We start from the raw sequence: 22,969 nt of genomic DNA on the forward strand, positions 1-22,969 counted from the left end.
CCACCCATCAGATACGCTAAGACATAACTAAGACTGCTCGTCTATAATGACAATGGACTGAGTTGGCATTTGAGGAAGAGCCGTTCCATGTAAGCAGTCATAGATAAGCTGCAGATACTGTTAGTTGTGTGTCTCCTAGCTGTGCAGAGAGCGTGTCCGGCATCAGCAAATCCTCCTACACCTAATTTAAGACCCTGCATTAATCAAGCAGCCTCATAGGACAGAAAGTCAAAGACCGACTAGAGAGGGTGCAGAGTGTGTGTGTGTGTGTGTGTGTGTGTGTGTGTGTGTGTGTGTGTGTGTGTGTGTGTGTGTGTGTGTACACGTGTAGGTGGATTGTGGGGGATGAAACTAGAGCCACTTTGCTACATTTTCACCTGAGGCTATTTCGACAGAGGGATGGAGAGAACATTGCAACAGACTGAGAGATCAAAAGGGAGAGAGAAAGAACCAAGACAGCATGGTTAATGTTAACGGGACAGAAGTGAGGAAGAAAGGAATGGAAGAGAGGCTGATTATTTGTAATTAATTAGGCGTTATTGTTCTAAATTAGCCGGCTACACGGGTGCCCATTAATCTTCTGCAGGGAAGCAGTGATTGGTAATCCATAGCTCACTATCCCTCTTGCTTCTGTCTCTCCTTACCTCCTCTTTCCCTCCTGCACCCATCTCTCCCTTGCATTTATTTCGTTTCTCTCCCTCTCTCTCCCCCTCTCTCCCCCCCCGATCACACAGCGATCCTCTTCCACCCCATTAGCTCCGGCTTAATTTGACATTTTGCATTTCTTGCAATTAAAAGGCTGCATTTACAGGACACAGTGTGCACTCCTATGGAAATTATGTCTAGAGAGCAGTACAGCACAGTGCATAACGTCATGGGCTCAGGATGCAGCCTGCTACATTAAGATGATGTATGTTGGCCTTAAAAAGGGGCACTCGGTAACAGATCCAGTTACCATTAGATGGAGGCAGTGTGTATCGTACGACTGCGTTTTTTTTTTTAAAAACAGGCGCTTCGCCCTCCTCGCTACAATATATAAGAAAATGCCTTGGGTGGCCCCAGACATCAGTGCTGATCTAATCTAATTTCATTCTGCTCCGTGACTCGGACTGCACTCCTGGTGGGGCTATGGAAAAATGTTATGGTAATGTAGGAAACCGTGGTGGGCTCCTCTAATGTGACAGCTAACATGGTATTAACTGGACACACAGAGCAGCCAGATCATACAAAATGATTTGAAATGGCTCTCCGCAAAGGGACACCAATGTAAACAAAAAAAGAGCTGGCATACTGTACTATGGTTCTTCAAACTACCAACTTACACACACACACACACGCCTCACCTGTAGGTCTGCAACGCTGCAGACACAATATTTTAAAACAGCGAATGTTCCACTTCTACTTTCCCACAGTCCAAGAATAGTGGAGTACTATTCATGCAACCATCGATATTAAAAAACATAAGGCCCACAGAATGTTTATAATAATTATAAGCAATGAAATAAAGAATGAGTATCATTTTGTTTTGTATTGATTGAAGCTGTTTAATAATATAAACTATGATGATATAATGGATATAAATGATGCACAACTTATCAACCGTTTATTTGAAAAATATATATTTTTAAATTGGCAAACTATCTAGAAAAAGCCTGGGACCTAAGGAAAAAAGCAATGTACAGCCAGTAAGGGATATGTATGTTGTTTTGTTTTGTTGTACTTATATTTAGTAGACGATCAGCATTGCTGGTAACCAGTGTAAAAAGTGTATATCCGAATAATTGTAACTCTATGAAAAGGTGTCATATAATCCCATGAGGGATGGGCCACGAGGTGGCATGACACTTAACACATTTTGTGCCCAATTTGGTATTACCGCACGGGCAGAGCCCAAGACGTCTTTGAAAAAAATACATTTATTTTTTATTTTTTTATTTAATAAAAAAAAAAAAAAAAAAAAAACAATGATTTTCTCTTTTTTTTTTTACGTGGTGCCAAAGTTTGTGTTTTCGCCATTGAGAATGCATTTGGCGTTTAAATTAAATAACTCAGAAACTATAAAACATTTCAAAGTAAAAAGTTCCAGCATGTGTCTCCACAGTCAGCTGAATTATAAAAAAATCACACCTGTGTGAACTGAGTGGTGTAAGGTCTTATATAGACTGATCAGCTGTGGTCTGACGTAATGTCTGACGTAATGAAATCACACCCGTGTGAACTGGGTGACCATAGCAACCATGCTCATTTTTTGGTACGAACAGACAGACAGACAAACAGACAGACACGTAAACTAACAAAGCCAGTTGTAGGAGTGGTTTACACCACTCAAAAATGTGAATGGATTTTCTAGGTGAAAGTGATTTTTGGGCAGTTTTGCGTGGGCTCTCAAAGTGTTAAAGTAATTCATTCATTCATTCATTCATATAATGGCACAATAAACGTACAAAGTGTGCAGATGTTATAATTTTTTCATGTTGATCTTCCGTTTGTGAGAATGTATGTTGCCCTTCCGTAATATTCCACATTATCCTAACTCTCTATTATGGATGTCACAAAATATGTAGTTTCTTCTTTTTTGTTCTCAAGTAGATGTATTAGGCTACATATTAGAATGATGTAATGGATATAAAGTGAACATAGAGCCTCCAGCGGTTAGCGTTTCTGTGTTTCTCCACCTAGACACAGTCGAACAGATCTGGGAGCAGCACGGGCCGCAGACCGCAGCCTACGCGGTGAAGGCCGCAGTGGCCCAACGCTGGTCCAGGGAGACCCCCGCCGTAGTAGCCTGGGAGTCCCCATTTAGATCAATAGATAGGGAGCAACCGCAAAACAAAGGGGAAACGGGGAAGGCAGCAGGGCCTCTAATCCGATTAGCTAAATGCAATTCCTCCTCCGAAATCAATGTCGTCTGCTGCTGCAGTCCTGCCGACTGCCTGCTCTCTGCTCTTTTCACCTACTCTCCCTTAGTTCCTTGGTTAGCCAGTTTTTCCTCTTTTTTTCTTCGTGTATTTTTTGTGTGTGCAGTCATCAGCATGCAGTATTTCTGATTGGTGTCTTTATAAGAACGCTCTGAGATATGATTAATTAGGGCTAGCTATTGCTCTCATCCAGAGAGATATACTACAGTAGAACTTGGCATTTCAATGACCCTAAAAGGATCGTGCATGAGAGCCTTGCTAGGATACACAATGGGAAACATGAAAACAACGTTAACAAGGAAGGATTCTTTGTTATGGTTTTTCTAGAACCAGGCTGTGTTACATTGTACAGGGGAAGAGAATGAGAGATGAAATAATGATTCAGTAAGGAGAGGGGATGTGAGGTGATCTCAAAGAGACAAAGACTACATAACAGCTCTCTCTTCTGAACTTCAGTTGACATTGAATGAGAGTTAATTTTCCACTAGTCATGTGCCTACATCTACATCCTGATATATAAATCAGTGGCCGATCAATTGCCTGATTCCCAGCTTATTAAGACTTAAAGCTTGATCAACAGTCGATTCAATAAAACAAGTAAAGTTTCACTGCTTGACCCCCAAGTAGTGTGGTGTGAACAGTGGTCTTGCAGTGTTCTCCCATTAGTGTCGTGAAAGAGGAGGGAGCTGTGCCAAACTTTGTAAGTTTGTCAGACATACAAAAAGTATGGCTTTAAAAATAGTTAAGTCATTCTTCAATGAACGTCCTGCCTGTAGAAACAATAGAATCAATTTCCAGCTATTATCTGGTGCTGGTCAATGCACCTCTACAGTATGTTCTCATTTTCTCCTCCTTTTGTGTGCTTATTGATGTCTCTAGCTCCAATAATGAGAGAACAGCAGCAGCAAGAGTGTGTGTGTGCGTGTGCGTGTGTGTGTGTGTGTCAGTGTAATGTCTCAATAGCACAGCCTTGATCTGAGTGTCGCAACTGTTTAAACTCCATGTGTGAACTGAGAGCAGAGAAATTTTACTTTAGGCAATTACATTGCCTCAAGTCAGATTCTACACTTAATTATTTATATTACAGTTGCAATAAGAGTATATATTTACAGTATATCATTCCGGATAAGCAGTTGAAGATGGATGGATCGATGGACTATATGAATGCCAGTTTTACACAAGTTGTTGATGCCTCTACTACTGTACCTAGTATGTATAGGCCTATAGTACAGATCCATCTATCCATTTTAGGTCCTGAATGTTTAACTTTCCATTACACAAAAGCTATGTTTAAAGGCAATTCAAATGCAGTTCCCTAAAGTTGATCCATCAACATAAATGACTACAACAAAGTACAAATGTTCATTTTTACAGCATGATGGATCTATTTGTATTGAGAGTTTGTTGGTTGTCATGTTAATTCAGTGGTGCTCTGCCAGCAGGGTAATGAAGTGAACAGACAGAGAGAGGCTGAAGGACACAAGCTCCTTCATGCTTCTGGAGAACTGTCCTTCACTCAACTCAACTACTGGAGGAGAGGGCCACCTTGGGACAGACTCTCTCTCACTCTCTGTGTGTGTGTGTGTGTGTGTGTGTGTGTGTGTGTGTGTGTGTGTGTGTGTGTGTGTGTGTGTGTGTGTGTGTGTGTGTGTGTGTGTGTGTGTGTGTAAGAGCATGCAGGTTAGTGGAGCCTGTCGTGTCAGCAGACCCACCTGCAGGAACAGCTGTCTGTTCTGACACACATATGCGCAGATACACTCACCTGCAGCCATACTGGCAGACATACAAGGATACACAAACATACCCGCATCAGCATGCACATATCCTTGCATGCAATACAGGAACACAGAATGTGCATGCACACGGATAGCAAATAAACACATTCTCGCTGATTGGTAACACCATGTGCTTTCGGCTGCCTTCAAGGCCTAAACCATCTTGTATCAACGGCTTCAGCTATAGTTCCGAGTAAAGTTCAACTGATTGAGACTATCATGGTAGTGGCAAATCCCGAAGCCAACGTCACCCTGCTAAATATTGAACAAATGCAAAGTATTAACAAGAGCTTGTGTTACCATTACCTGAAAAGTAACAGTGGCAATATCTTAAATACAAGCATCTAGGATCCAACAAATACGAACAGGATTACAATGTAAAGATCATAAGGCAAAATCTAGAGATATGGCGCTCTATTTTCCTCCATGCTAAACCCCTAATCCCTAAACTACTTTGCCTTTTTTGTTTTTTACCATTTTGAAAAACATTTTTGAATAGTTAAAATAGCCAATCTACATCGACACGTTGTGAGTTTGAAGATTGGCTATTTTAACTATGGGGGTCCCGGGGGGGTGGGTTCTAGACCTACAGGAACGCCCCGCGTGCGAACCGGTTGAGAAATGACAGAGTTACCGTGTGGGGGTCCCTCTACTGTACCCTCCACTGTAATGTACTGTCACTGTACTGTACTGTAATGTACTGTACTGTACTGTACTGGCACACCCGAAATCACCATACAGTTAATATGTGCGTGTGTTTGTGTGTGTTAGGTTGCGCACAGGTGGTGAAAAACAACCATGCTGTTTTCGTGCTCAGACGCACCCAGCCACCCACCCACCCACACACAGTCACTTAAGGAAGTGGTTGCACCACTTAAAAAGTAGTTTAGGGATAAGGGGTTTAGCATGGACAAAAATAAATATGTTTACAAGCCTCACATGGATATCCTGTTCACTGCCATGCTAACCCTGCAGAGTAAGAACAGAGGTAGCGAAAAATCACCAGTTTGAAAATATCTCTGTCTGCCACTAGGTGGAGGCAGCGTGTAGGTAAGCATTATCGACTACATCTCTATATTTGGTCATTTTCATTTCCGCTTTCCCAGCTTGGCTGCCGCTATTTAACAATCGGCGTATGTTAGCAATTAGCATTAGCTCACGCTGTTTACCTTTCGCCAGAAGCGTTAACAGTCGGGAGCGATGCAATACAAAATCACAAATCACATCCGAACCTCGGATGGATGATCAACAAATAGAGTATATACACGAATATGCTCGTAATTAGCAATAAAAGAGTTAAGCTTTTTAATTCTGATCCATATACCTGAGAGTAGAAAATGTGAATGTCAGGAGCTTTAATTTCATTATTTAACAAAACTATTTGCCAGCTAACAAAGGATGTGTTAAATGAGTTTACAATGAGTAAACTCATGTGTTTCTTAGAAAACATTTAAAATCTTTCCCCCAAGGGAATGTATTTCTTCATTCTGCAAGCTTATGGGCTATTCTGCTGTCTTCAGTGCATGAGTGCTGTTGACAAACTGACAAATAGTTCTCCGCTACATTTACAAGCTTCAAAACAAGAATTTGCATCCAAACCGGGAAACCACTTATACAAGGAAGCAAAGGAACTTTGTTTTATTGCAATATAAGAGAACCGCTAACCATTTAAGAATCAAGGTTTTGACATGAGAAAATGTCCTTCTGTGAATTTCAGCAACATCCGACTTTTTCCTGCAGAGCAGCTCACACATCAGTGGGTCAATGGCATCTGTGCAGAAGCGTGAACATTAAATCAGAGACTGAGCAGTGTGTCTTCACAGGAAATATATGCAGGATGTGCATATGTGTGTATGTATCTATGTAGTATGTATTTCTGAATGTACATGTATTTATCAGAGCCTCCCAGTGGGATGCTGGTATTTATGAGGCCTTGTTTCTGTGATTGTTCAGACACAGTGGAGATGAATATTCAATGAGCTGAGAGAACAGGGCTTCCAGGAGCCCAGGAGAGACCATCCGTTGCTCTCTTCCGCTAACACACACACAGTACATTCAAGTGCACACACACACACAGTACATTCAAGTGCGCGCGCGCGCGCACACACACACACACACACACACACACACACACACACACACACACACACACACACACACACACACACACACACACACACACACACACACACACACACACACACACACACACACACACACACACACACACACACACACACACCCCCCCCCCCCCCCTGCGGCAGTGGGAGGAGAGAGCAACAGTGACAAACAGCTTCGGTGCTACAAAGGTGGCAGGAAATCTATCAAACAGGACAATAAAATTGCAATTGAGTTTCTTTAGCTTTTTTTATTTATTTTTTTCTTCTAGCAGATGCATGTATCTTGATGGCTTGTGTCCACTGTAGCTATCCACTTCAACGGCTGGATGCCTGCTGTGTGTGTGTGTGTGTGTGTGTGTGTGTGTGTGTGTGTGTTAGATCTTATAACGCCATGTGTATTCACACACAGAACGAACATGTGAACTTCTGTTTTTAGATCGGTGCCGGGCATGGTAAATAGAGCCAAGAAGAAACAACATTAATCTTGTGCAATTATAGGGAAAAAGGCAATTACAGCCTGTCTAGTACCAAAGAAGAATGAACAATCTCAGGCGCTGTGCTAAAGCAGAACGTAGCCATGCAGCCAAACGCGTGAAACCTGCAAGAACAATAAGCTTAGGCTGAAACTAAATCCCACACACACGAGCTGGATTTCATAAACAGCAAGTGACGTGGGGTTTATTTTTTTACTGTGTGATGGAAAACTGGACAAACTGGAAATTACAGCAACATCAATGTTGTCTAAAGAGACACCGGCTTGTCAATAATTAAATAAAATGGGCTATGTAACAATTATATTACTGGAGTCTTCTTACTCCAGTGGAGAATCATATTTTTGGGGTTGTTTTATATATACATAATCAAATGTAGGGATTATTAAAATACCAACATTATGACACATAGATATACATACTGTATACAGTACTATATAATGTGTACTGTATAATGTGTGTAATATAATTATACACTGTAGGTGGGTGCGCGCACACAAACACACACACATACAGTATACATATACATACCAGGCAGCAATGATAGTTATTTATTTATACATTCATTCATTAATGAATGTATTTCATTAATTCATTCAATATTGTGTGTATTGAGTATCTCCAATGGCAGCTAGATACTAGGAATGCGCTTAAATATTATCAGCAATACTACTTCCTGTACAATTGTGTACTGTGAAAAAGGTTATAGTTATTACTAAACGATATACTGTAATTAATTATGCATGGTGTTGATACTACATGGTTGAGACAGTGAGTAGATACTGTACACTGAGTTCCAGTGTTGACAGAATGACTACACAGTGGCTCTCAACTCCCAGAATACTGCTGGCTTTTGTTCTGACCGTTTAATCAGGTTCTCGTTTAGACCTGAAACAATAGGTGAATGCAATTAACTTCCTTGTACAACAGAGAAGTAGCAAAAGACTGCATGCCAAGGACAGTAGACTAGACAAAAATGCGCGTGCACAGTTGCGCACACACACACCACACACACACATGCATGCACACACGCACACACAGAAAGTACTCACTGCTGCTTTCCAACACTCTTCCATACAGTCCAACTGTGCCCCCTACTGGTGACGACCTCTTAAAGCACCCCGATCCTCACAAACGTCTCACATCATGAGTACTTCTTCAAGTTGGCCTTCCCTTCAGTCTGCCATGCCTTAAAACCTCCCCTGACCACAATCTGACACCAGCCTCAATTACTTCACTGCTTTGGAAGCGAGCGACGTAACGCGATATCAACACTGAATTTTCGAAAGCAGTTCCCTGAATTGGCTTTTTGGAAATCAGAAGTGCCAGGAGTTTATTTTTATCTCTGCGACGTGAAAGATGGAGACTCCATACATAAATAGAGAAGAGTTTGAAGGGCTGCTAGGCACTTTACTTTTTTTTTTACACATCATAATCACTGTATGGTTTCCATCAGTGGATCTGATGGGCATAGACTGAGGCAAGGCTCCATTACTATTATGTCAGCCTAAGCTGTGAGTTACTAAGCACAGGTAATAGTGCCAAGGTCTCAAATTTCTCCAGCACTGTTCCGTTTGGATTTTTAAAAACGTCTCCCAAGGGTTCTGGACACATGCCTTCATAAAAGAGAAACACCATTTCTACAACAATGGATGTTGTCTACTCTAACTCTAGAACAATGCAAAACTGTTTTCCTCCCAATTATTCTTTATTACAGATTCTCTTTGATACCTTGTTAGAGCAGGTTAAGACTTAAGAATCTATGGCATGGGCATAGCAATCTATAAGAGGGTGTGTGTGTGTGTGTGTGTGTGTGTGTGTGTGTGTGTGTGTGTGTGTGTCCTTCACCCTTAACTGCATCCGATGAGCAGCTTGTACCTTTGCACAGCTTCCTCCACTGTTAGTGTGTGAATGTGTCAATGCAACATTCTAAAGCGTTCTGGATGAATGTGGTATAGAAATTCACTTTTACTTTTCCGCATACTGTATGTTTTATACTTTTTTAAATGTTTTAGTGGAAGTCAATGGGGCTTTGATTGTGCTGAAACCATGTCCAAATTCGAAGTCTTATGCATGTCAGAGGCTGGCCAGTTGTGGCCCACTGGTTGCAAAGCAATGCACAAACGATATACTGCAAAGAGAGGGACTCTCATCCAGTACAGATTATGTTTCAGTTTTTTGAGCCTTTAGTTGTCTCAGATTCAGTTGAAAACAATGAATCTTCTTTTCTTGTTTCTTTCCCCTAATCCCCTATTTGGTGAGTGGGTCCATGTTCAAACTAACATGTGGCAGATGCTAGGATAAGAACTGGATGCAAGTGGTGCAGCATTTACACCAACAATACTACACAGACATCCTGTGTGTGTGTGTGTGTGTGTGTGTGTGTGTGTGTGTGTGTGTGTGTGTGTGTGTGTGTGTGTGTGTGTGTGTGTGTGTGTGTGTGTGTGTGTGTGCGTGCTCGTGTGTGTGTGTGTGTGTGTCTACACAAGAGCCACTGAGTTTGTGAGATGAAATGGAAAAGGGAAAAGAGAAAGAGTGCTTGAAAGATGGCACAAGTGATATGGATCGAGAGAGATGAGACGATCCACAGAGAACAATAAACAACTCTCTGCGTACGTGCAGTGTGTGTCTGTGTATTTGTGTGTGTGTGCTCATGTACATAACGAGCGCTCTGACCTTGGAGTGTGTGATGGACAGGGTGTCCACCCAGACCCTCCAGCCTCCCCACTCGTACTTGATAGCGTGGTACAGCAGGATGCGGAAGATGGCGTACACCATCTCCGTGATCTTCTGCTCCTCGCTGCTCTTCGGGTTGATGAAGCACAGAGACAGCATCCACTCCTGCCACACGGAGCACTGCAGCAGACTCCTAACACGCACGCGTACACACACACACACACCCATTAGGAAATAAACTGTATGATAGCAGTACACTACGAAATCTTGAGTGATTGTTCACTTAGAGTGTAAAAATGGAACCAAGTTCACATTTTCGGGTACCTTCCGGATCCATTTGATTCCACTTATACAGAGTAAAATTAACTTGTAGTGTATTATTTCAGAACGCTCTTGATATACCAAATCACATTTTAGTCAGACAACTATCACCCAAGGCAATTCATGATAAAAAACAGTCAAACTGCTTAAACTGCTTCATCACCAACATTTCAAACAAAGCAATTATTGGAGAAAAGAAAAAGGAACAGAATAATACAGTAATCATCAGAGCCATGATTCCTTTCATCTCATGATTATATGCATTATCAGCCCTGAGGCATGACAGAACGAGACCAGAGCTACTGTAAGAAGAGGTAAACAATAACACTAGGCAAGCAAGCACACACATACTGTACACACATGCAAGACAAGTGCAGATCCTATAGCTACTGTAGTATGAGCTATACCCCCATGTGACTACAGTACCTATGGCATAACAGTGTATAGTATGAACTATTCATGTGTTTGTAACCATACTGTATCTTGACTTAAACTACGTTTATTATAATAAACTGTATTAATCCCTCTGGTTAATTTTAGCAGTGTGTGCACACAGAAACACAGTAACACTGATGATTAAATAGAATAGAAGTATTTGAAACCTAAGGTCCAAAAATACAATACAAACGTAAATGTAGTAAAAAGAAAACAAAAAACAAAAAATAATAATGTGAAAATATGTTGTAATCCTACAGAGGATTTAGAAGTCGTATTGTAGAGGAGATGAACAATTTAGAATGGTGGTTAGGATTACTTTACAAGTGAAGTGAGTAACACATAACGACACCCTGACAGCAACAGAAACATTTAATTTGCTAAAACATGGCCAGTGGAAGCCAAAATGCTTGGAGAATCCTGAAGGATTTGTAGGTTACAGGGTCTCTTTGATTGGTGTGGTGTGGTTGGGCCGGAGGATGTGTTGGTTACCGGAAGAACTCTGGTCTATTTGCATGAGTGATTTGGTTGTCATTATAAGAGCCCCGGCCCACACACGCGCCCACACACGGTCCTCTTCCTTACCTGCGGTTCACACTGCTGTTGTTGAACAGTTTGATCATGTCAGACAGGAAGACCTTGCGGACCTCCATGCTCTCAGGTGACGGGGGACAGTTCTTCAGCAAGGCCGCGATCACCTTCAGGATCTCTGGAGAACAAACGCAAAGCACACACCAATTATCAAGGACACAAATTTATATTTGTCTTATTTGTCTAAGCCTTTAAAACACTACTTTGCCATTTATAATTTATGGACAGCAACACAAGAGAGAAACCTGTGGTATCCTTACTGTCTATATGAGATATATGAACACACCGGGAACGAACCAGTGTGATAAAATGTTCAGACTTCAAAAAGAGGAATACTGTGTACCAGGGCACAGTGACTTGCAGTTAAAAAAAGCCTTTTATTAATGCAGATGACCTACGCCTGCAGCCCACACAGACCTCAGTGATAGCCCTCTGTTGAAACACAGCTCTAATGAAAGAGTGCTCCTCAGAGATCATTTATCTATATTTGAAAAGGTTAATATGACACAAGTCGTAAGCAGTACTCATACCGATTATGTAGCAGCCAGGTCTGTGCCCACACAGTACATGTACTGTGTGCACGTGTGCACGTGCGCCCACCCCCTCCCCACCCGGGATGGAGATTTGTCCATGGAACCTTTACAGTTTAAACGTTTAACGTGCATAAATGTGCACATGTTTTATCTGTTTGCAAATTATGACTGAGGGACCCATTTGTCACATGATACATTACAGCTAATTACATTTTGAAGATGGTTAAAATAACAAAAAGTTGGCATTCTGCAAGGAGGAAGATTCTGACTGGAAATAACAATCAGAGCTCAGCTTGACAGAGAGCGGAGGGGTGGGTGGTGCAGGGGTTAGAAAGACCACAAATCAACAACTAAATCAGACATTGGTCTGAGCATGTGCAAATCATTGTGTCACAAATCATCTCCATTCTCCTCGACAGCAGACACCTGGGAACTCTGTGGCCGTGCTATGAAAAGCAGAACGGAGGAGAAACTGAAGCAGAATAGAAAAAAATAATCAAATCAAATTAAATTAAGAAAAAACAAAAGTCCTGGGTTTCATTGATCTCTATCATACTGTAAATGGTTTTGGTACTGTTTCAAATCAGAGGGGCCCCCTGAGTCACAGGGGCCCTTTCTTGGATGGCTCGGCTTTGGTTAACCCGAAGAGACTGGCTGTTTAGATGAATTATCTAGACAATGTCAGTGTCCATTTGCTGTGAGCCGGGGAGACGACCAAAGGGGGCTTCGGTTTCACTCTGCCCGACAACAGCCCCCCCAACCAGACCCCCCCACCCCGCCTCAGTCCTTGGCGCTAACCGATGCCCTCCCTCGCCCCGGCAGACGGCTGTGTTGTTTCTACGCCTTAGTCATTCAAATTATGAGTCGCTGAACCCTTACCGCCAGAAAATTACCCCAGCATGTACCGGGAATGAGGGACGGATAGAGGGAAGAAGAGGGGAGGGGAAGGGAGGGGATAAAGATGGAGGAATGGCTTATTGCATTCTCTCTCTCTCTTTCTTTCTTTTCTTTTTTTTTTAAACTTTTTGCTCTGTTGCCTTTCTCTTGAGTTAATTTGAGGGAAACGGTACTTCCTCAGTCTGTTTGATTGGCTCTGACGTTACTAAACACTGCAATCAGGAGGCCATTTTGGGGTTTCGTAGCAGATTAAATCAAGAGAACAGGCAAGTAAAGGAGGAACAGAGCCCCGCCAACACACACACACACCGCTGTGAGTTCTGTGGTGGCTCGCTCATGTGTAGAACTGGGTTTGTATGATATATACTGGCTGTCTGGGACAGTTGGGAAGGGGAGACCTTAACACAATAAAGGCTTTAGGTAATCACTGTGTGACGACGGCTGTACTCCTGTCAGATTAAGGCTGGTTGGAAGTAAACCTCCGCTGTGATTACACCACACTCTGGAGTTTCAAGTCCACTGAAGTTCTGTATATATATATATTTTGTGTGTGTGTGTGTGTGTGTGTGTGTGTGTGTGTGTGTGTGTGTGTGTGTGTGTGTGTGTGTGTGTGTGTGTGTGTGTGTGTGTGTGTGTGTGTGTGTGTGCGCGCGCGAGAGCGAGAGAGAGAGAGAGATGGGGGGGGGGCAGTTAGGGAGGGAAGGGGAGAGAGGAAAATAAAGATAGAGCAAAAGAAAGCAACAAAGAGAAAGGGACATGAAAAGAGCCCATGAAATAGAAAGAGAGAAAGATGGAAAGAAAGAATGAGAGAAATGTGAGAAACAGAGAGAGAGAGACAGTGGTGGGAAGACAGAGATTCAGAAAGACAGAGACCGAGGGGGAAAGGAGAGAGACGTTTTCTTTTTCTGAGAATTTGGTTTCCACATATGAAAAGGTTTTGGGAGCCGTCATGTGAAACTGGAGGTAAGTAATGGTCTGAAAATATCCTGCAGAAGCACTGATCAAAGGCTGCCCTGCTATTGCTGCTCTTTATGGTGCATCATATAGAAAATAAGAAAGCTCTTTGTACTAGTAATGAGGCACTGGTACACTATAGATCTGTGCAAGCACAGGCAGAACATCTACTGCACAAGCCAAGCTTCAGTGCTTTCAGTGGGTACTTTTACAAAAACATGAAAATAGAGCGCAAAGAAAACAATTAAGGGCTACAAACAGGTAGATACCAGGTAAACGTCGAACCTAGCATCTGTCAAACAACATGCTATCTAAATGCTGTTCAAATAAATGTATTTAAGATTCCATCTATGCAATTGTAATCCTATTCTCACAATAATGTAAAAGCTGGACACATTATGTGGTAGTAATAATATAGAGTAATATCTCTGCTGTTGGGAAGAAACCACCTAACTCCAAAATGTTCATTTTTCAGGAAATTAAAAAGATATTTTCAAGGAAATTAAGAAAACCTTATATATTTTTTTAAACAATGCAACACTGCCTCATAAAAGTTGGTATCGTGGCTTTATATATTGTCACTTGCATGAGAAGGGAAGAGGTGTTGGAGTTAGCTGCTTTAGCAGACAGTTTGAGGGTCCAATGGAGTTAAGGTTTTTTCCAAAGCGCTTTTTAATACTTTTCATTGGTTCAATATGTTTTTAACCAACAGCCAGACATAAAGGGTGATTATTTTTTAAATATATACTGATTTATATATTTTAAAGAAATGGAGTTAGGTGGTTTCCTCCCGACAGTAACGATATTCTAACAACTCATATCCAGTGATTATATTACAACCTCAAATTCTTGGCATTATATGTATCATTTTATTAATGTTTTCCGATCCGTGTTTTCCGTTCCGAGAAACATGCAGCTTTCATACGCATACACACAGTGGGCTGTGTGTGCGTGTTGTACACTGTGTTTATACATAATGATATATCTATCGCATCAAGTATTAACACCATCTGAAACTATAAGCTCAGCCTTCCATTAGAGGCTCAGTTGTGTGATAACAGCCTAGGGGTTTACAGAATGTATGTTGCTCATTTGTGTGGTTGTATGTAACAGTGGTGTGGCTCTATGGGGAACAGGGTGTAGTGGTAGTAATAGCAGAGTGTAGTGGTAAGGGGGTGGATGTGATTTAGTGGTGCTGTGCGCTTACGTGGGTTGAGGATCTTAACGGTGGAGTCGGGGTCCGGATGTTGCTTATGGATCACTTGAGTGCATATCTGCTCCGTCAGAATCTGTCGGGGAAGGTGGGGAGATACCAGTCACCACTCAGGAATATCCACGTACTGTTAGGGCTGTCACGATCATGACATTTTGCATCTGTCTTTGGTATTGGACATTTGAACATAAACATTACATTTCTGTTGGCATTCAGGCCTCGTAAAAACATTCCACAAGACATACTGACATTTAATAATGTGGAAATAGCAACAAGCTACAACAACACCTGCTTTTTTTTACTATTAGGTTAAATGTATGATTATTATTATTTATTTAACATGGAAACGATGACGAATATGCAAAATAATTGCGTTCGGATTATCTCAAATAATTGTGATCGGGCCTACATACTGTACTCCAGAAGAACAATAGTCTACCATGCAATACCGCAAAGCTGTCCACTATTACATATGAAAGAGATTGTGTCATCTCTGAGGAAGTGCTGAACCTCCTAGTGTGTTGCTGAGTTGTATTTATGTACAGTATAGACCTACATCTGTTCTCCATAGAGTATCTGAGGATATTAATAGATTCTTTTGCCATTAGAAAATGGCCTCCCTTCTCCCTTTCATATTTTGGAAATGTGCGTGCTTGCGAGCCCTACTGTATATATGGATAATTCACTATCATGTAAGTACATTATTCATACGAATACATTGTTCCTTTATCTGTATAGACTGGAGTCTTGACACTACAAAACAGTGCTTGCCTGCCAAGGTGTGTTTCATTATTATGCAATAGTCTGAACTCTGAATACATATAACAACTTTCTTGAAGGCTCATGAAGTATTAAGCCAACTATTTGTATGTATGTGTGTGTGTAATGTAATTGTTTTTACAGTATACAATATGTACTCCTAAATGAATGCTGTGTTTTGCTTTCAAATTAAGCTGGAGGCAGCAATAAAATATATTTCATTTAAAATATATTAATAAAATACAGTTATTTACAACCACATTCATTCATGATCATCATAACAGTATTTGAATAAAGAATTTGTGTGTGTGTGTGTGTGTGTGTGTGTGTGTGTGTGTGTGTGTGTGTGTGTGTGTGTGTATATACATATATACACACACACACACACACACACACACACACACACACACACACACACACACACACACACACACACACACACACACACACACACACACACACACACACACACACACACACACACACACACACACACACACACACACACACACACACACACACACATGCACATTGTATATTCAAGTTCAAGTACATTTGCAGCAATTTGTGGTTTTCCAACAGTCTTCCATGAAAATAAAAAGTTGGCAAACTATAGATCAGGCTATTCACAAATAGCCACATAGCTTTGAAAATCAAGACAACACATGCAGCGCACACGTGCAAGTACCATCACGACAACACTTATTTCCATACAAAGGACATTATCATAACAGCGCTGCCTATTGTTCTACGTTGTACCATCGGGGGGACTGACCTCAAAGAGCACGTTGTACGTTGTCATGGTAAAGTGGGTGGAGTGCAGCATCAGGCGTTCGGTGAGCAGCGAGAAAAGGCCGTGGCTGAGCATGACCTCAGACTTCCTCCTGTTCCAGGGATCAGAGGGCGAAGGTCAGAGAGGCTGAATATTGATCTAGCTACAGTTGTATCGCAACACTGCGCATTGGTTCATAACACTGCACAACGCTGTTACATTGGTTCATAACACTGCACAACGCTGTTACATTGGTTCATAACACTGCACAACGCTGTTACATTGGTTCATAACACTGCACAACGCTGTTACATTGCCATTGCAATGATGCATATGTTTATGCATATGTATATTATTGTACAAAAAAATAATAATATGAGAATCATTATAGGAGCAGAAAGATTCTTCAATGGCTTCAAATACTATTCCATATTTAACCACATTAACCCTGGCATCCTATTTGTGCATATTTTAAAAAAAGGTTTTAAAAAGAAGTTTTTTATTGAAAAAATATGGAGAAATAGATCAGCATTTTGCCATTTGTTGTATGACAAAGTATATTGGGCTTAATTGACTTCACATGCTGAGTCACAGAGAGGGACAGTGTTGTAATGTCTTAACACGGATGAAATAAAAACAACACTTCAACACCTCAATTCAAATTTCTTTCACCTCATCATAGATCAGTTTATATTTTAGAACAATGATGACAACACTAAACTAAGTACAAATTAAAGGCAGGAAGACAGCCCATAATTCAGAACAAACTCCTTTGTTGAGTTTGGTGAATTGTCTGAAATAAAATCGACATGAACCTAAAGCACTTGTCTTGATTTGTTTATATATTTTATTTTTTAATTTATGTTAATTCTATATTTTATGCACAAGACCTGTCCTGTACTGTATGTCCATGTACCTTGTTGGTAATCTTGCATAAATCCTTCAATATTCTTTTCATTGGGTTGTCAAGGCACCAGATGCCAAAGAAAATTCCTTGTATGTATTCCTCTCACTTGGCAATAAAGTGAATCTGCTTCAGATTTGTATTGGGTAGTAGAGCAGAGAGAGACAGGAAGGAGAGGGTAGAGAGAGGAGGGGATGACTTTTGACGTGACACAGGTTTATATTTGAGGTTCTTATTATGTGGACTACACTAAGAGGTTGAGCCATCAGGGATACCTAGTTAGCTTACTGAGTAACTTCTTGGTCAACCTGGCATCCAGACCACAAGACCACAAGCAGGGTTTATGCAGAATAGGTTGCATACTGTACACAGGGATTGGTGGTAGGTTATTAAAATAAATCGCTGGCATGACCTAGGTACCTTGCCAGGTATTTCTCATTTTTACACGCAAAATATTTCATTCATAGTGAGTGCCTTATTGTCAAAGACAGAGAGAAAAAAAAGGGAATTCACAACGAGAAAGAAGATATAATGAACATTATATTCATTGATGGGGTGAAGTCCAGGCATAGAACATCTCTCGTCATTCTTTGTTTAAATTGAACCTTTTTGGATCATTACTTATATTTAACTATCCAACCCATTTGTAGCTATTTATTCTGAAGCAGAATTCCATGGCTTTGGAAAATGACTACAAAGTAATTTAATGTAGGACAAACAGAAAAGTACAAAATTGTTGGAGGAAATTAAATGAACTGAACACTGGATCACAGACATTTAGCAGTCAGATCTGCTCTACCTATACAAGTATTTGCTGATGGTGACTGGACTTACTTTGCTGGCAAGTTCTTCAAAAAGTAGCCCAGGACTTTCAGTGCCTGCACTCGAATATGCTCGGATTTGGAGGCCAGCACCTTGTAGACCACACTGTAAGAACAGAGGGGGAAAAGAAAATCAGTCTGGAGGCCAGCACCTTGTAGACCACACTGTAAGAACAGAGGGGGAAAAGACAATCAGTCTAGCATAGCATAGATTGAAATGATGTACCTAGTATAAACCCAGGTTAATATGTTACATTATTGTAGGTGTAATATAAATACAGTACATAGATTATAATAGATGATTGGCGTACTAGCATAACATCATATTTATTTAATATAAGTTACATTATATATTTTTACAAAAGCATTCCACGTATTCTAAGTGGAAATGTTAGCCATTGTTTCTACTGTATGTGTTATTAATAAACACACGATTAAAGTTTGTGTGTGTGCACGTGTGTGTGTCAAATAATTTATGACAGTATCCAATCTATTTTAACATTAAACAAAAAAAGAATGAATTTATATGGCTGTTACTTGGGCCAGCGGTGATACAAAAACCTTTTGTTTTCAAGGGAACTACGAGTCTCTCAATGAAATAAGAATTCAATATATGCCCAGCACAACAGACACCATTTATTTTCTATCTTGAGCCATAACCATGAAAAACAACAGCAGCGAGCAGCTTAAATTAGGGGAATAAATCAGAGCCCTGCAGGGTTTCAATAGTTCAGAGAGAAAGCTTCAAATGAAACTAGTAAACCATCTTTATTGGTCAACTGTGTCATCTGGCTCCATTTTAACCCCACAACACACACACACACACACACACACACACACACACACACACACACACACACACACACACACACACACACACACACACACACACACACACACACACACACACACACACACACACACACACACACACACACACACACACACACACACACACACACACACACACACACACACACACACACACACACACACACAAATCAGCACAACCCCTGAGGTACACTGAGGGACAATATGCTGGATAAGCAAAAAAACAAAGCTGTGGAAATGTGACATCATCTGCTTTGGTACCTTTAAGCGAAGAATAACAATATAGGTGTTTTATAAATAATAAATTAAGACTACTGTATGTTAATATTAGATCAACATTAGATCTAATATAAAACTGCCATGTGTCATGTACACATTATTACACATAATATCTATCTGACACAACACTAAAAATAGAATACAAATTGTAACACAGCTTTGATTTATATTTAGAACAGGGGAAGGGAGGCAATACAATCACATGGTTTATCGCACATTTATCATTACATATTATTATGTGTAATTGTTACCGTATGCCATTTCGCTGGTCGAAGGCCTGCACCATGGAGCCAGGGTGCTCTGACATCAGAGCCACCAACAGTTGCAACACGTCCATGAGGTTGTCGTCCTAACACACACACACACACACACACACACACACACACACACACACACACACACACACACACACACACACACACACACACACACACACACACACACACACACACACACACACACACACACACACACACACACACACACACACACACACACACACACACACACACACACACACACACACACACACCCCTTTGTCACTATTGTCCTCCAGTGGGACGCCAGGGATATGCTGGTATTATAAGAAATGCAATCAGCTGACAGAACTGAAGGCTGTCACTTTTCATTGTGACATCAGTGAAGAATAAATAGACCCATCAAGCTTTAAACTGCGAGTCTACTGATGGCGAATAGCTCTCTCCTGTTCACACGTTTCTGGTGATAATTGGCTGCTTACACAACACACCTGATTCCAGTGATGGATTTAGCAACAGTACAGCACAGTACTGTACATCTTATGAGTGCCATGAGTGAACTCATGGCCCCTCATTGGTTAATAATGAGTGAACAGATTAATTTGTCATACAACAAATACAGAAGATTGTGACGTGTTACTGTTGAGCTTTAATTAGTTTTAATTAGATTTCAAATTAGATTTGTTTTGTATTCGATTTTATTAACTTCTGAAATTCCTTTAGTTTTTTTATGACAAATTCCTGTCTACAGTATGACATACCCAAAATAGGGTTGCCATGTTGAAAGTGTTTGAGATATTGAAGTATCTTCGGAGACTCTTCTTTTGGGTGATTTCAGCATCAGTCTAGTAATTATTCTATTACTGTCTATTTTTTGGAACGCTGTACTCCGTACTAATATTCTTAACTCTTAATACTCGTAACTTTAAGAGTCACATTTTCATCTGTGAACTGGAACCAGAATCAGTTTGTTTTTCAAGTACCAACTCATACTTTAGGAAACTGACTTTGTAACAAGGGTGTAGTACTGTATATTATCAAGATGTACGAGTACAAAAGAACTGATGTAGTGGCAAACGATGACAGCGAGCAACTAGGCCAAAACATGTTATATGAATAGAGCTACAATTTAATTTAATTAATAGTCACTACCATCTCTGGTACATGATGTCAGTTGAGTAATGTGGTCTGACTAAAGCGGTCAGGGCCTATGTCATTAAAGGAAAGCCTCACAGAGACTGACGTCCGCATACAACTAAGTGTTCTTACAGTATATGTAATGTATTCATAATTGTTGGTGCAGAGTGCAGACCCAGATGATATTGTAGTTGAACAAAGTGAGCCCATCACAACCATTAATACAAATGCAACGCGTAACAGGCATTTAGAATGAATGAACTATGAATACACTTCTGGGGGGAAAAAAAGAAAGACAGTCATGGGCCTTCAGATGACATTGGAATTCGTGAGGAATGCTGTAATCGGCATTTACTCCTGCAGGGTTTATTATTTTACAACCTCATTATACTGCTATGCATCGCTGCAGTCCAAACATGGCCGCTTCTGCTGGTGATTTGACTGGCAGACTTGGAATACTTAGCAGAACAGTAACGTTTCCCCTCGCCCAGGGTCCGTTCTGCTCTTATGCTCCTACTGTACTTCAGAAGGTGCAGGAGTAGGCAACGGCTGTGGTTACAGTGCCATCTAGTGGTGGGTGGTAATATTTCTGACTGATGAGTAGCATACATCATGCCTACCTCGTGCATGGTGAGTAGATAGTTGAGGATGCTCTGCAGTTCATCTTCCTTCACGCCATAATCCTGGTGAAATCATCACACACACACACACACACACAAATCAGCACATCGTGTTCATTGTTGGTAGGTTACATGCCATCACACCAAGGTCTAATCCTGGGTTTTCGGTATGTTTGTGTTTCTACACAGGCATTACACCTAAACAACAAGGTATAACAATTGATACTTTCTTTCTTCATTTTTTTACTTTCAGCAACAACTGCACGCACGCACGCACGCACACACACCATTTTTAGAATAATTTAAAAAACGTTTATATTATATTATGTCCATGAAAGTAATGGCCCCTAGGAGTTTTAAAGTTGTCTGCGAGTCATCAGATCATTATGTATAATTCACACTACAGGAGTCTTTTTTTTTTTTTCTTTTTTTTTTAATCGACTCATTAAATCTTTGTGGCTTTCACACTAAACGATTGATAGCCGACTAGGCATCACACACTGCAAGAGTTCACCAAGATGCGATCCAGACCCGATACATATCATTCGTTTTTTATTCAAATTCATTTCTACATCTCACGCACGTGCAGGATACCGTGATACAAGCACGAGACCGAGACCGAGACAGGACGCATCTCTCTCTCTCTGTGTGTGTGCACGCCACACACACAGGAATAGCCAGGCTACACAGGGCGAAATGTTTGTGATAGCGTATAGTCTACGTGCACTATAGCGAGACAGGACGTTAAATCTTGATTTTCATTAAATAACTCTGTCTCTCTCCGTATGTGCACACAAACACACACACACATACACGGTCCAAAAGTTTGCTCTGCACTGTTGATTCCGATGTGGTTTTATCAAAATTATTCAAGTGAAATGCGTTGGTTTTATAGACTATTTAACAGCAACATTGCGCTAATATAGCTACCAATATGTACGACACAGGGATTTACCCAAGGAATAAAGGTTATATATATTATCATCTGATCATCTATCGTGCCAGTGAGTGAGCACAGTTGTCCTGTGCTCTCATTGGCTGTAATATGGCCTTCTCGGGACGTGGTCGCAACCCAGTTCATACTGTATGAGTGTATGATGTCCAGTCGGCGGGAGAGCCAAATATCAAACCTGCTAGATATTCAGAAACGGTCGGGAAGGCGCCAGTGAGCGCTTTTATCGGCGCTATATCTTCTCGCAGAGCCTTTCACACACAGCGAGCAAAACCTCGCCGATCAAAGCCCGATCTTGCATCAGATCGGGGGTTTTGTCGGCGAGCAACAAAAACTGTCCTCGACAGCATAATCGGAGCAAATATCGGGCAGTGTGTACTGCAAGACCATACAATAGCGTACACATTGAGCTTCCGCTGCAGGCGGGGGCTTACCTTCATTATGAGTTGCTTGACAAACAGTAGCAGGAAGGCTCGGAGAGACAGGATCTCCTTTTGGTTGGGTCGTGGACCATCTACACAAACACAACCACATGCACTCTATTACTGTCCAACTAACTGCACATAATGAGCAACAAACACCATTATAGGATTAGTGATACGATTATACTAGTGGTAAATCATAAATAAATAAATAAATAAATAATAATAATACATAAAATATGTACATATAATTTAATAAAAAATGTTTTACAAATGGCTTTATCAGTCAAA

General features: G+C 40.9%; 1 protein-coding gene across 9 annotated transcripts in view; it reads right to left on the reverse strand.

Moving 5' to 3' along the window:
- lrba (LPS-responsive vesicle trafficking, beach and anchor containing) overlaps nucleotides 1-22,969 on the reverse strand; it is a 312,184-nt gene that overhangs the window by 235,634 nt on the left and 53,581 nt on the right. For all 9 annotated transcript variants that reach the window (XM_079499894.1, XM_079499893.1, XM_079499897.1 and 6 more), the window contains exons 14-21: nucleotides 22,691-22,770; nucleotides 21,305-21,367; nucleotides 19,542-19,639; nucleotides 18,194-18,286; nucleotides 16,459-16,567; nucleotides 14,919-15,000; nucleotides 11,322-11,445; nucleotides 9,981-10,173 (exon numbers count right to left, since the gene is read on the reverse strand). In XM_079499894.1, the coding sequence (XP_079356020.1) occupies nucleotides 9,981-10,173; nucleotides 11,322-11,445; nucleotides 14,919-15,000; nucleotides 16,459-16,567; nucleotides 18,194-18,286; nucleotides 19,542-19,639; nucleotides 21,305-21,367; nucleotides 22,691-22,770 (842 nt within the window). The remainder of the gene's footprint in view (nucleotides 1-9,980; nucleotides 10,174-11,321; nucleotides 11,446-14,918; nucleotides 15,001-16,458; nucleotides 16,568-18,193; nucleotides 18,287-19,541; nucleotides 19,640-21,304; nucleotides 21,368-22,690; nucleotides 22,771-22,969) is intronic.

This window comes from Electrona antarctica (genome assembly GCF_951216825.1).
Source record: "Electrona antarctica genome assembly, chromosome: 4".
NCBI classification, from domain to species: Eukaryota; Metazoa; Chordata; class Actinopteri; order Myctophiformes; family Myctophidae; genus Electrona; species Electrona antarctica.